Below are 15,230 nucleotides of genomic sequence, written 5' to 3'. Positions count from 1 at the left end.
TTTACAATTATAAGCAGTCTCTAAGTTGTGAGAAGTAACACAATTTGCATACAGTAGATGGCAGAAATATGTTTAAAATTCTAAAAAACATTTTTGTAGCAGTTTATGCTCAGGAAAAACACAGTTGGTGAGTCACAGTCTATTTTAACAAAGTACTGCTGTAAACTGGAGACATTTTAAAGGAAGAAAGAATAAATCAGTTGTAATAATTATGAAGAATCACATTAATTCATTTTTATACCTCTTAATCTTAAAATGCAATATTTTCAGTCAGCCAATGAAATAAAATTAGATACTCTGTATGAAAAGATTCTCAAATTCTCCCTCATTAAATTTTAAGTTCTCTGAGGATAAGGAATACGTTTTGTTTACCTTGTATCACCATTGCCTAGGACAATGCCAAACTAGTATAGGTACAGAGATGTTTCATTTATTTATTCAGTGTTTTATTCACTGAATAAATAAATTCAGCTTAACTTGGTCTCAGGTAATTTACAAATGTTTGACAGTAAAACACCAAACACCATATTAACACAGCATTATTCTTTTCAGCATATAAAGCACACTAGTTTGTATATTACATTTTATGTTTTATTGATGGTGACATATAGCAAAACTTTAATATATATTAATTACCCATGGTCCCTTATAAATATTTAAAAGTTCTTTTTCACAAGCATAATCATACTACAAAGTCATATCATAAGCTAAGTTTTTAGAAGACAATTAAAAAAAATAAAATGCATTAAAGATATCATAAATCAAGATGAGATACTGAGATAACTCTGACTTTACACATTCTAATTACAATCAAATGTAGACCTTTCAAGAAGCTGATAATTCTAGGGAGGGAGCCCTTCAGGAAACATTTAGTTTTTATATAATTAATGGCCAGATTAGCATACCTGAAGTCTTATGTTCTTAAAAACCTCATTCAGAGTCCATAAATGCAAGTAGAAGATTATCAAGTATTCTTAGATATAAAAACAACTTTCAAAAAATTTAAAGTATTCAGTTTGCCTTAATATATATTCCTTGAATTGAAAATTGTTGAGATTTCCGAATACTATCTTTTCATGTCTTCACAGCCTGGATCTGATCTGATAATAAAAACCAAATAAAAAATTATCAGTCTCTACAGGGCAAAACCCATTCTCTAAAGTAATCCAAGACATATCCATAAGAACATGGTAGAAACCTATGTGTACGCTTTTTTCTTTCTTTTTTTTTTTCTTTTTCTCTTTTTTTTTCGGTACGCGGGCCTCACCGCTGTGGCCTCTCCCGTTGCGGAGCACAGGCTCCGGACGCGCCGGCTCAGCGGCCATGGCTCACGGGCCCAGCCACTCCGCGGCATGTGGGATCTTCCTGGACCAGGGCATGAGCCCGTGTCCCCTGCATCGGCAGGCAGACTCCCAACCACTGCGCCACCAGGGAAGCCCCGTTTTTTTCTTTTTAAAAGCACAATTCACACTATAGTTTGTATTTTTGTCATTTTGCATGCACCTAATTAAAATCAACTAGTTCTACGAGGCTTGTATTAAAAAAAAGCAGTCCCTTGCCTCATCCCCTCTTTCTACTTTCGCAGGCAACTACTTTCAACTCCCTTTTAGGTTATTACCTGTGTATCTCTAAATAATATGCTTTTATTATTACTTCTTGAAATATCAGTTCCTTCAGTGTAATAAGGGACTTCGGTTCTCACACACTTGTACACTGTTCTTCTGCCACGCTCATCATGTGACCAATACTCCCATTTTCCTACCACGGTGATGTAGTCATCAATAGGATGACTATGTGAATGCTATTCACAGCTGAAATGAGTGATATACGCCAGTTACTTTTCCTTTCTTCTACTACATTTTGTTTTCCCTGCAGTTATTAACTGTTCTTCATCCCCAACCCTGCCTTAGCTTTTTTTTTAATGTACTTAACATTAATTCAATCCCACTACTCTCACCCTGTTTCAAACTTTACTATTATGAAGCATAATACACAGTTGATCAATTTCACTTTCTTGAAGAACTCTCCCTTAGTCTTGTGCCAAACTATTTAATCTGAACCAGTTGTTCTCCATGTTTGCCCAGTTATTTTCATATGAGATCTTTCATTATCACTCTCGGATCTCCACTATCATCCTAGGGATTCCTTCCCAACTCTCTTGTGCAGATTTTCCTATTTCCCTTATTTTTTCTTGTTGGTTTATTCTTTTGTTTTTGATCAGTACACCTCAGTGGCTACCTTAGTAAATGGTATAGAGAGTGAACTCTTGAGACTTTACATGGCTGAAGATGTCTTAATTATACAGTTATAATACACTGATACTGCCGGCAAATATTTTCTCCTTAGATTCTTCCAGGCATTGCTTCCAAGTGTTGCTGGTGAGAAGTCTGTTGCTACTTTGTTTCCTTATCCTCTAGATAAAACCTTTTATTTTCTTCTCAGGAAACTTGTAGAATCTTCCACTGTCTTCCAGTGTCGATTTTGATAATGATGCACCTTGGTGTGGGAATATTTTCATCCACTGCACTGGGCTCTCAAGGGGCCTTGCAACTAAAAACTCATCATTTAGTTCTGGAAAATACTGTTTGATGATTTATTTGATGACTTTCTCCCCTCTATTTTCTCTGCTCTCTCTTTTAGAACTTATTAGGTTATTAAGCCTCCTAAAATGACTCCTTACTTTTACCTTTTCTTTCCATTCTTTGTCTTTTTTGCACCTTCTGAGAGAGTGTCTTTTTATCTTCTTTTTATTGAGTTTTCCATTTCTACTATTCTATTATTTTCCAAGAACTCATTTTTTTTTGTTCTTTGTTCTTTTTCAAGTAGTATTCCTGTCCTATTCATGAAAGTAATACATTCTCTCTTATCTCTCTGAAGCTACTCTAATAGTTTTTTGAAATGTTCTCCCTAAACAGTCTTCGTCTAATCTGCTTTTTTGGTTTATGTTCCATAATTCTAATGTTTTGATCTTCAAATACTTGGTGATTTTTGCTATCTTCTCATATGTATGGGTGAACACTATAAAGCTGATTGGAATTTTGTTACATGTGTGAGGCTTGTCCAAAGTGATCTTCAGTCTAGTGTATCTAGCTAAGCCATTTCCTTGAGAATTTCTGATGTTAATATGTTTAGGTCTTTTCTCTTAGTCTGGTCTGACTCCTCAAAGTTGACTTGCTATCTCCTACCTATTGCCAGTGTCTTCTAGGAAAAATAGGAGAAGGCAGAAGACGGTTATAACCTTCGGTAAGAAACTTTCAGTTACTCCTCATTTTCAGTTCAGCATGCCAACATACAGTTGTGCTTGGTGTTCTCCAATCCAGGGATACTATTTGACTCTCTGCAAAGAAAGAAACTTCAATCTTCTTTAGGGGCAAGGATGTAAAACTGTCTTCTCCTTTCTGTCTCACCTCATCCTTATTTCCAATTTCCATCAATTTCTGAGCCTTTGAGGGGATCTGCAATGTAAATTAGGATGTTTTCCAGCTTTCTCCAGTGCTAGCTTAGAATTCTGCTTTCTCAGGTCTGTTAAGTTATTCAACATTCATTAGATATTTGGCTTCCAAAATTTGGTTGCCATTTTTGTCGCTCCCATTCTTTTTGGGTTAAATGGCTTTAAACAGAAGTCTCTTTACTGTTAGTGAGATCTGAAGAGGGGATGAAACTAAGTGTGTGTTCAACCCTCGGTCTTTCATTGGAATATTCATATGCATAGTTTATAAAATTCTTATATTAAAACCTGGAAGCATTATTAACTTTTCACATACAGATAAAGTGATACAATGAATAAGTTTCATTAGTCACGTGAGGATTTCTTTTTATAAATATCTCTCTTTACCTCTGCAATGGTTTCTGTATATTCTGTGGTGGTTTTAAAAAATATTTCATGGTCTACTCATGGGTTCTTGTCTTTGGGCTGTAGTGCATAGGTAATTATTGAGAATCCTTCCAAAAGAGAATGGAATCATGGCACAAAATGTGTCATTTAATGTTTTACCCCCGATTTTTCAACCGTAAGCTTAAAATAATAAGATTAAATTGGTCCAAAATGAACCAGAGGACTTCTGGTTTATCATGCTAGGAAATTTCAGAATTTTGCAAGGAAAATGAAGAGATATAAGTTCAGAACATCTTTCACAGATTTACAGAAAAACTTTTGGCTAAAAAGTTAACAGTTATAGGCACAGACTAGTCTCCTATATTTACGGCTACCTATTTTGCAATACAGGTTTTCCCCTCTTTTCAAATCCAGTGAGACAGTTAGGAGCATTAAAAACGTAAACTATTTACTGTTACATAGAAATTATGAACAAAGGATCTCCTACTCAAAACCAAACTGATATACTTTTAAATCTACATACTAAGTTTCCTCCTCTACTAAATAGAGAAGTTAGGTAAAAGGGTAAATTTAACATTTTTTGAGTGCTTTCTTATGGTAGGCACTTTAACACATACAGTATTTCATTTAATCTGTATGGCAATTTTTGAAATTTTATTTTTTAATTTTACAGATGAAGAAAATTATTTTTATAAGATAGAGACATTAGTTAATAATTAATAAGTAGTGGAATAAATCTGCTAGACTTGAAAGCCCAAGTGCTTTTTACTACTATTCCATGCTGCCCACATAAAATGGGGATACTACTACTTACTTTGCAGAGAATTGTTGTAAAGGTTACATAAAATAATATGGTAACACAAGGGCACAAAAATTTTTCCAATAAAGTATCCTTCTTACAAAGACTTGGGAGGTAAGATGCAAAGATAATGGATCAGAAAAGTCAAAGACACAAAAATTAGGTAAGACCAGAGTTGGCAAGTGGCACTGTGATGTTGGATCATTACTGACACCTAGTGGCCTCATTGTTACAGACAAAATAACCACCCCCACCCCCCAAAAAACAGAGAGATCTACAATTTAAAATCCAGATGACCATCAACCTATTTTCAGTAAGTTACTGTGCTTTGAATTACTATATTATGAGCAATTGTGGTGTCTCCATCCATGCTATATCTCCACTGTGAACAATAATAAGCACTTGTAAAATAAGAAGTAAAGGCTGAAAATATGCTTCTAGTGTCTTCTCTGTAATGTTCCTCTGTAACCTATCTGTTTTATGTGGGAATCAGTCCCAGAGTGGTCACTTTGACCACTTCTTTGCACAGTCTAGGAAATGAAGTTGGTGTGTTCACAAAAAAATCCCACTAGCTCTTCTGAGGACTACTAGAGGTTCTCAGTTAAGTTTCACTTAATTGTAAAATATAACTAGAAGGTTCTTTGCAGTTTAATGGTAAATGTCATGATGACAACACAAAAGAGAAAAAAATACAATGGTCTGTGCAGTTACCTAAAACACCACATTTTACTAATAACACATAGAAATATTTATCAGATGTACATTTAGTACTTTGAACCAAAGAAATACTAAGTCTCTTTATGTATGGACAAGCAGGCTACTCTTAGATCCACTATGACATACAGAAGAGAAAAAAAAAAAAAACACAAATAACTGGAATTAAAAGGGTTGTGTAGAAGAAATTAAATTTATAGCCACAAGACTACAGCTAGATTTTATAACCTCTTGTTATTTCACCCTTGTTCAGGGCAGGGAGATTCCTAATAGAAATCATCCTCAATTGTTTTGCTCAAAAATGGAAATTTTTTGGCCTGACCTTCAAGGGTCATGTTATAAGAAGGACCTATAGAACTTGGTTTCATTCACATGCACATTTTGTTGCTCTCTGTGGGTCACTGTGCTTCAATCCATCCCTGTGTCTAGTAGACAATGTAACCTTAGGAAAAATGATGTATCTTAATTTATGATAGCTATTGTGATGAATAACAAATAGAACAGTGATTACAAAACATTAATAGAATACCAGCATATATAATACTAAATATGAATATTAAAAGTTGTAAAAACACGCCATGAATAAATGGAGCTACATATGGTGTATAGCATGATTCTTGAATGATACATGCCATGAAGATTTATTTTTAGTTACTGACAGTAAGGTCTAAAGTTTGTCCCAAACTTCAAATGTGCTTCTGTTACTAGATCTGACAGAAATTTGTTGCCATAAATTAAAATTATTTTCTAGAGATGTCATGCATGTTGATATAAGAACTTTATTTAAATAAATCCTTACAAAAATGTAATTGAAGTAAATGGAGCAAAGTATTGGATACTTACTGTATTGTTTTTTCTGATAGCAGAAATAAATGGAAACAAGAGGAAGAAAGGCAGTGATATAATAAAAATAAAATGTAAAGAAGGAAAGAAAACGTGAATGGAAGGGAAATAAAGGCTGAAGATGCACAGTATTTTGTGATGTACCTTGAAGCCAGTCTACACCTTCTTGCAATCCTTCTCCTTTTATGGCATCACTAGCACTGCAATAAAATCCGTAAAAAAAAATCCATTTCATTACATCATAAAACTACAAGAACAAATAATTATAATTTTGCCATATAGCAAATTAATATATTCTACTAACATATCTGAGCAAAACTGGCTAAGCACTGAAACTGAATATATATAGGATATAAAAGTCTAAGTGTTCAGGAGCAAGACATGAGAAAATTATTCATAATTTATATGGACATTTGGAAAAGTATATCACTAAAAAGTTACTAGTCTAGGAATATTACTCAGACTGGCATTAATGAAACATACACTTTGAGTTATTGTTCCAGTAGCGGAAACGCGTTATAGAATACACAACCCTACCAGCCCCAATGATTCAACAGCATTTATTTATTAGAAATGCTATACTTCGGTTGTAATTTAGCCATAGGATGGAGTGACTTTATTTGACATGAAGTTTGATATCTAAAAGGCATAAACCTGTAATTGTAACTTTGGTAAACTGGTAGAATAAAAAAATTCCAGGAGATTTCAACCATAGTTGTTTATTTATTGGCTTCAAAAACCTGGATAGGTTGTTTAACTCTTCTGCCTTCAGTTTCTGCCTCTGTAAACTGGGGGAATATCACCATTGGCCTCAGGTGATTATTGTAAGAATTAAATATTTGAGATATGGATATAAAACACTGAACACAGGATCTTTTAATTGTCTTTCCATTCTTGAGAGTAAACCTAAATCCTTACTGTGACATTATTTTATAAATAATAAAAACTTATATAAACTAAAATAATAAAATGCAGAAGATTTTTAGGGTATCAAATAATCCTTTTCAAAGACTCAGACTAATAGCTTCTCATAACATGTTACTGATATAGTTATTTCCTTTCAAAATATAATAGTATAATAACAATTAGTATACGTAATTAGATTTTCTGAACGATTAGGGTTCCTTTTAGTGTGCTGAAGCATGATTTTTAAATGTACTCAATTACCTTAAAGCTGTTAATTGGATTCTAATCAAAACAGAAATTACTTCCAAGGAATTACTTGTTAGACTAAGAATATGACTTATCATAGAATTATTTTAAAATAGGAAGACAAACAACATAAGATACACAGTTATTCAAAGCAAACTATGGATTACCTATATTAATGGCAAAACATCAGTAACTGAAATACTTATATCAAGTAAGATCAATGTATTCATTTTATCACAAACTTCTAGTCCCAAACAAGAGTACAGTACCATGAAGAAATCCTTCCCCTTTGGTGGAGGTGTCACTACCCTACTAAAAACCCTGCATCTTTTCCTAATAATTCCCAAATATTTAAATTTTACCTTTCCTTTCAAATAAATCGTTAAGACTTGTAATTGGAATAAAAGCCAAAGTCTTTACCATTTCCTACAAGGCCCTATGTGACATGGCCCCTGGTTATTTCTCAGTGGCCTCATCTACAATTTCCCCCTAGATCTCTCTGTCCCAGCCAGCATGGACTTCTTGCTGTTCCTAGAAAACACCTGGCACATTCTCGTCCAAGAGCCTTTTCACTTGCTGGCCTCTCTATCTGGAAAGTTATTCCTCTAAACCTTTGTGTGAACTGCTCCCTGACTTCAATTAGATCTCAGAGAGGGATCACATCCATTATTCTTTCTCTTACTATTCTACTTCATTTTTTTTCATCCTCCCAACTGACATTTTATACATCCATTTACCTGTTTTATTATCTGTCTCCCTCACAAGATAGTAAAAAAGCAAATATGTACATATATCACACCAGGGACTTAGTCAAAGAACACACTGGAAGAACAATAACACAATCAGACCTGAAAATCAGAGTTGACTATATGTTTAGTACACTGGTCAAAAATAAACCAAAAAATTTTTCCTTTAATTTTCCAGACTATATTTCTCTATGAGCTCTTCTTTACTGACCAAATTTACTTGTACCTAAGACAAGAGAGATGCAATATTTTATCTCTGCATCACTGAGTGCTACTTTCTTTCTCTAAAATTAATGGATAAGTGTATTTTTAATTTCATACATGCTTTAAAAACACTGCAAAAGATAAAAACAAACTTAACAAGTGAAACACTAATTGAAACTTAGTGAGATGTCCAGTTTGAATTAAGGAGAAGTCAAAATTTTAGATAAATTCAAAAGAAAAACTTGGTATTCTTCTATAAGTTGTGTAATATAGAAACTGTCAATGTTATAAGTCCATATCCTTTTAGCATCAGGTATTACTTTTTTCTCTCACTAAATAATATTCAGATGTCACAATAAGTCTGTTAAAATTCAATTACTAATTATTTTAAGTAGAAAGAGATTTTTCCATTTGTAAAATTAATTTCTACTTCGAAATTAAGAGGACTGCATCTTTTACTAATTAGTCCCATGTTTTGAATGTTGTACTTTCTATCAAAGCAATCACAACACTTAATGCAAAAATTAAAAATTATTCTACTTCAGATGTTATCAATTTAAGTATGATATACAAAAATACAAAGGTTCTATCTCAAGATATTTCTCTACCCCAAGTCCCTCCTTTCTTCACCAACCAAATACCACAAAACCTCAAATTCCAATTCAAGAATCATTTAGTAAACACTGACTTTTCCTCTGATTTCCAAAGTAAGGAGGGTTTTACTTGAGATATGAAGCCTGGGTACAGAAAAGCCTCAAGGGCTTTCTCAAGCTCTTCTCTTTTCAGCACCAAGGTTAGCTCTTAAAGTTCTTCTCTGAGCTCTACCACTTCCTTGTTTTGTGTTCAGCCTTTCTCTATAGATATCTTCTTATAAAAAGGGGAAAAATGGCAAGAGAAGGATATCTTCCAGCATGGAGAGGTAAGCAGGTGGAAAGAAGGAAGGTTAATTTAACATAAGGTAGTGGCAGGCTTTAAAATACTAATATATAACTTCTGGTTATCCTTGTTAGAATATTTTGGTAGAAAGGCACACTGGAGTTAAATATATTAGTAAGAAACTGCTTTCCAAATAAACAATGTATAATAATTTCAGACACTAATTATTTAAGAGTTCAACCTTATTAGTATGTCCAAATAAGATTAATTTTTGCATTTCTATTTATTCATATCAACAAATACTTATTGTGTATCTACTAAGTAGCAGGTACCATTACTATTCTGGGGGTTACAGAGTAAACAACATCAATGAAATCCCAGCTCTCATGGTACTAATGCACAAGTGTAGGAAGACAGACTATAAAACAAAAAAGAAAAGAAGAAGGGGTCACATGGCAATACAAAAGTAAAGCAAAGTAAGGAAAAAACAAGAGATGGGGGTAAGGTATAGTGATGTTTCAGAGTTATTAAGAGAGGTTTCTTTCCTGAAGGAAGTGCAATGACAAGCAGGAAAATTATTTTAAAGAATGATTCCGACAAAGGGAGTAACAAGTACAAACACCTTGAGGTGGGACTGTGGTTGGCTGATTCAATGTGCAGAAGGAAATCAGTGTGGCTGAACTTGGGTGAGTAAGTGGGTTGTTTAAGTTGTTCTTTTAAAGAGTTGTTTTTATTTGTCTATCCCTGAAAAGATTTGAAAAGGTTTTAACAGTAATATATTAATGAATGCCTGCAAGCCACGATTCTATAAAACAAAATCTTTACCTTACATCCTACCATTTATACAGTGAGCTTGGGAAAAAAACCTTAAAGTTTGGAGATTTTTTTCAGAATGATAAAATGAAAAGTAAATATAAAACTTTACCAAATATGCCATGGTTTATCTTTGATGTTCTCTAAACACAGCAATTGAGACACTTTTACAGATGTCACTGCATCTCTAAGATCCATTTTGTTTGCAAAGAATAAAATTGGTATCCGGCGGTGCTTAATATCTAAAAGAGAAAATAAGACTATCATCACATTTCCAGCTTTTTGGGTTACTTTCTCCCAAATCCTTAAAAGTGTAATCCACTGAAATTGTTTTCCAATCACTTCTTCCCATATCACACATACATAAACATTTAAAGACATATACTGTGAAGCATGTATTTGAGTGACAGGAGAATTTTAAAAATACCTCTTCCTAAGATTATCTGCCCTCTGGTTGCAACTGTAAACTAAAGATGGATGAGGTGGGATGGGGGGCTCATTAAAGAGTTACTGAACAGCACCTAGAAAAGGGTCAAACATTTTGGGTTTCATTTTTACTGTCAACAAAAAAAGAGGTCAACTTCAAACAGAAGTAGGAGTATAAAATGGATCCTGGTTTTATATTTTAGTTGCAGCATTATAAGTAACCTAGATACTTTAACAAGATGTTTTTACCTTGTTACAATTTTGGGAGCATTTTTTTTTTACTTTTGAATATATAATACATATAAATAGTTCAAAATTCAGAAGAGACAAAATTGTATGCAGCAAAAGAACCTCCTCCCTCCCACCTTTGTCCTAGTCCATACACCTGTCCTCCTTAGAAGAGGCAACCCATATCATCATCTGTTTCTTGGCACCTTGGCATCTTTTTATGAATATTTTACATATTTGAAAACAATTATTATATATTATTCTTACAGCAGACTATTCTCATTATTTTACACCTTTTGCTTTTCACTTAATTTCATAGCTTGGAGATTGTCCCATATCAGTACATACAGAGCAGTTTCATCATTATTTTAACAGTTGTGAATGTCCTGTCTTTCAGTACTATGTACCATAATTTATGTTTCAGTACTACGTACCATAATTTATGTATCTAGTACCCAACTGAGATGTATTTGTGTTATTGCCAATATTTACAACTATAAGCAATGTTATAATGAATAAACTTGTACATACAAAAATTTGTACAGGGGCCAGAACATCTATAGGATAAATTTGAGAAGTGGAGTTGCTGGGTCAAAGGATATGTAAATTTCTAATTTAAAAATTCTCCCATAGTTTCTTCCACTGCTGTAATAGTGTAATTTTTATATTTAAATATTTAGTCCAGCTGGAATTTATCCTGGAGCAGAGAATTTCAGAGTAGATAAAAAAGTAAGATATGAAGTTTACAAGAAGCACACTTTGAACTTAAGGACACAAACAACTTGAAAGTAAAATTTAGGCATGCAAAACGTATTATGCATATGCTTAAGTGTAAGAAAGCTGGCATGGATGGCTACATCAACATCAGACAAAGTAGTATTCAAGACAAAGGGTATTAGCAAAGAAAAAGAAAGGCATTTAAAAATTATAAAAAGGTGAATCAATCAAGAAAACAAAACAATTTTAAGTGTGTAGCTAATAGACAAGCTTCCAAATACATAAAGCAAAATTTGAGAATATTAAAGGGAAAATCAAATAAATTCACAATCATAGTGGACACTTCAACACCCCTCTTTTAGAAATTGATAGACAAGTAGACAAAAAAAAATCAGTAAGATTGTGGGAGATGTGTGATTGTTTTCCACAGGACTGAGTGAGGAAGCAAATTTGGGTGGTGTCTGTGGGAAGAAAAGGCTCCCTGTCCACACCCCCTGACATCTGATGCCTGGCTGTGCTGCTGCTTGTCCCAGATGATTATCTTAAACCGCAGCACAGAGTCTTCATTTCCCGGACTGTCCCCAGGCAGTTTATTCTCTACTCTCTCAGGTGCAAAATGGAGTTCACTTCCTCTCATGGGCACACCAAAATCACAACTGTTTTCAGAACAGCCATCAATGAAAAAGACCAGAACATATCAGAAAGGATATTCTACAACTAAATATATAAAGAAGGAATCACAATGCGATGGGTAGGAGGGGTGGAGTAGAGATATAGTCAAATCCCATACCCCTGGGTAGGCGAGCCACAAATGAGTGAATAATTATAACTGCAGAGGTTCTCCCAAAGGAGGGACAGATCTGAGCCCCATGCTAGGCACCTGAGCCCAGGGGTCCTGAACTGGGAAGACGAATCCCCAGAACATTTGTCTTTGAAGGCTAGCAGGGCTCACTTTTGGGAGACCCAGAGAACTGGGGGAAATAGAGACTTCACTCTTAAAGGGTGCACACAAACTCTCATGGGCTTCAGGACTCTGGGCAGAAGCAGTAATTTGATAGGAACCTGGGTCAGATCTACTTGCTGATCTTGGAGAGGTAAAGCTCACCCTGGGGACAAAGACACTGGAGGCAGCCATTTTGGGGAACTCGTTGTACCATGTGGACACTGGTGCCAGTAAGCTCATTTTGGAATCCTTCTCTAGCTTATCCCAGCCTTGCCCTGGCCAGACCCTGCTCTGGGACTGGCTGGGTCCTGGCCCTGCCCACTAGTGGGTGAACACAAGCTTCAAGACATCCTAGGCCCCATACCCAACTGTGTCAGGAACCAGCCCCACCCACCAGCGATTCAATACCTGCTCTGGGACCCCTGGGTCCTGCAACCAGAACCCAGGACTTGGCTCTGCCTGCCAGTAGGTCAGCACTAGCTCCAGGACGTGGCTTCAGCCACCAGTAGGCAGGCAACAGCCCCACGATTTCCTGGACCCTGACTCTGCCCACCAGTAAAACAGCTGTAGCCCTAGGGCCTCTTGAGTTTATGCAGTCAGCTACCTCGAGAACTGATCCTGCCAACCAGTGGCCATCAGCCTCCACACAAAGCAGGACCTGGCAACCAATGAACCAGGAGCCAACCAGGCCTACCAAGCTACTCGTTAGCCCAACACAACAGAAGGACCCATACAGCCTCATAGAGGGTAACCCCTAGAGCATATAGCTCTGGTGACAAGAGAGGAGTGTACTGTTGAGACACATAAGACATCTCTTACAAAAGGCCACTTCTTCAAGGTTGGTGAATATAACCAACCTATCAGATACACAAAAATAAAAACAGAAAGTTAGGGAAAATGAAGTGACAGAACAACATGTTCCAAACAAAAGAACAAAATAAAACTCCAAAAGAAGAACTAAGTGAAGTGGAGCAAGGAAGTCTACTTGAGAAGGAGCTTAGAGTAGTGATCATAAAGATGATCAAAGAACTCAGGAGAAGAATGGATGCACAGAGAGAGAAATTAGAAGTTTTTAACGAAGAGTTAGAAAATATAAAGAACAACCAGAGATGAAGAGTACTATAACTGAAATGAAAAATACACTAGAAGGAATCAACGGTAGACTAAATGATACAGAGGAACAGATCAGCGACCTGGAAGATAGAGTTGTGGAAACCACTGATATGGAACAGAAAAAAGAAAACAGAATGAAAAAACATGAGAACAGTTTAAGAGACCTCTGTGACAACATCAAGCACAATAATATTTGCATTATGGGGGTACCAGAAAAAGAAGAGATAGAGAAAAGGCCTCAGAACATATATGAAGGCATAATAGCTGAAAAACTTCCCTAACCTGGGAAAGGAAACAGACATCCAAGTCCAGGAAATACAAAGTTCCATACATGACTAACTCAAAGAGGAGCACACCAAGACATTGTAATTAAAATGGCAAAAATTAAAGATAAAGAGAGAATATTAAAAGCAGCAAGAGAAAAGCAATGAGTAACATAGAGCAGAAGTCCCATAGGGCTATCAGCTGACTTTTCAGCAGAAACTCTGAACGCTAGAAAGGAGTGGCAGGATATATTTAAAGTGATAAAGTGAAAGACCTACAACCAAGAATATTCCACCTTGTAAAGTTCTCATTCAGAACTGATGGAGAGATCAAAAGTTTCACAAACAAGCAAACGTTAAAAGAGTTCAGCACCACCAAAACAGCTTTACAATAAATATTAAAGGAACGTCCCTAAGTGAACAAGAAAAAGACACAATGAGAAAGGTGAAAAGCATGAACGGAAAAAGCTCATCAGTAAAGGCAAATGTGTAGCAAAGATAAGAAACCATCTATGCACAAAGGTAGTAGAAAAGGTTAAAAGACAAAAGTAGTAAAATCATCTATATCCTCAATAAGCAGTTAAGGGATACACAAAACAATTAGATGCAAAATATGATATCAACAACAGTAATCATGAGGGGAGGAGAGTACAAATGCAGGCTTGTTAAAATGCATTAGAAAGTAAGATATCAGTAACTTAAAACAAATATACATATATGCATATACATACATACATATATATATACACCTCATGATAACCACAAACCAAAAATCTATAATAGATATACACACAAAAAAAGGAGTCTAAATATAACACTAAAGAGAGTCATCAAATCACAAGAGAAGAGAACAAAAGAAGAAATGAACAAAAAAGAGATATGAAAATAACCTAAAACAATGAATAAAATGGCAATAAGAACATATATATATCAATAATTACTTTAAATGCAAATGACTTAAGTGCTCCACTCAAAAGACATAGAATGGCTGAATGGATACAAAAAGAAGACCTGTACATATGCTGCCTACAAGAGACTTACTTCAGATCTAAAGACACACACAGGCTGAAAGTGAGGGAATGGAAAAATACAAAAATAGAAATTAAAAGAAAGCAAGGAAAGCAATATTTATATCAGACAAAATAGACTTCAAAATGAAGACTGTTATAAGAGACAAGGAAGGACATTACATAATGATCAAGGAATCAATCCAAGGAGATATAACAATTGTAAATATACATGCACCCGACATAGAAGCACTTAAATACATAAAGCAAATATTGACAGTGTAAATATAGAAATTGAAAGTAACACAATAATAGTAGGGGTCTTTAACTGCCCCTTCCATCAATGGACAGATCATTCAGAAAGAAAGTCAATACGGAAACACTAGCCTTAAAAGACACATTAGATCAATGGACTTGATAGATATATACACGACATTCCACCTGAAAGCAGGAGAATACACATTCTTTTCAAGTACACATGAAACATTCTCCAGGATAAATCACATGTTAGGCCTCAGTAAATTTATGAAAACTTAAATCATATCCAGCAT

At 35.0% G+C, this 15,230-nt stretch overlaps 1 protein-coding gene across 1 annotated transcript in view; it reads right to left on the bottom strand.

Moving 5' to 3' along the window:
• Positions 1-260: 260 nt before the first annotated feature.
• ARL6 (ADP ribosylation factor like GTPase 6) overlaps positions 261-15,230 on the bottom strand; it is a 51,330-nt gene continuing 36,360 nt past the window's right edge. Inside the window, exons 6-8 of the mRNA XM_060099811.1 lie at positions 10,095-10,224; positions 6,336-6,391; positions 261-1,100 (exon numbers count right to left, since the gene is read on the bottom strand). Coding sequence (XP_059955794.1) covers positions 1,075-1,100; positions 6,336-6,391; positions 10,095-10,224 — 212 coding nt within the window. The 3' untranslated portion in view covers positions 261-1,074. The remainder of the gene's footprint in view (positions 1,101-6,335; positions 6,392-10,094; positions 10,225-15,230) is intronic.

The sequence above is a fragment of the Mesoplodon densirostris genome, chromosome 5 (genome assembly GCF_025265405.1).
Source record: "Mesoplodon densirostris isolate mMesDen1 chromosome 5, mMesDen1 primary haplotype, whole genome shotgun sequence".
Taxonomy (NCBI): domain Eukaryota; kingdom Metazoa; phylum Chordata; class Mammalia; order Artiodactyla; family Ziphiidae; genus Mesoplodon; species Mesoplodon densirostris.
Note: the sequence above shows the minus strand (reverse complement) of the source record. Positions and strands in the feature narration are given on the sequence as shown.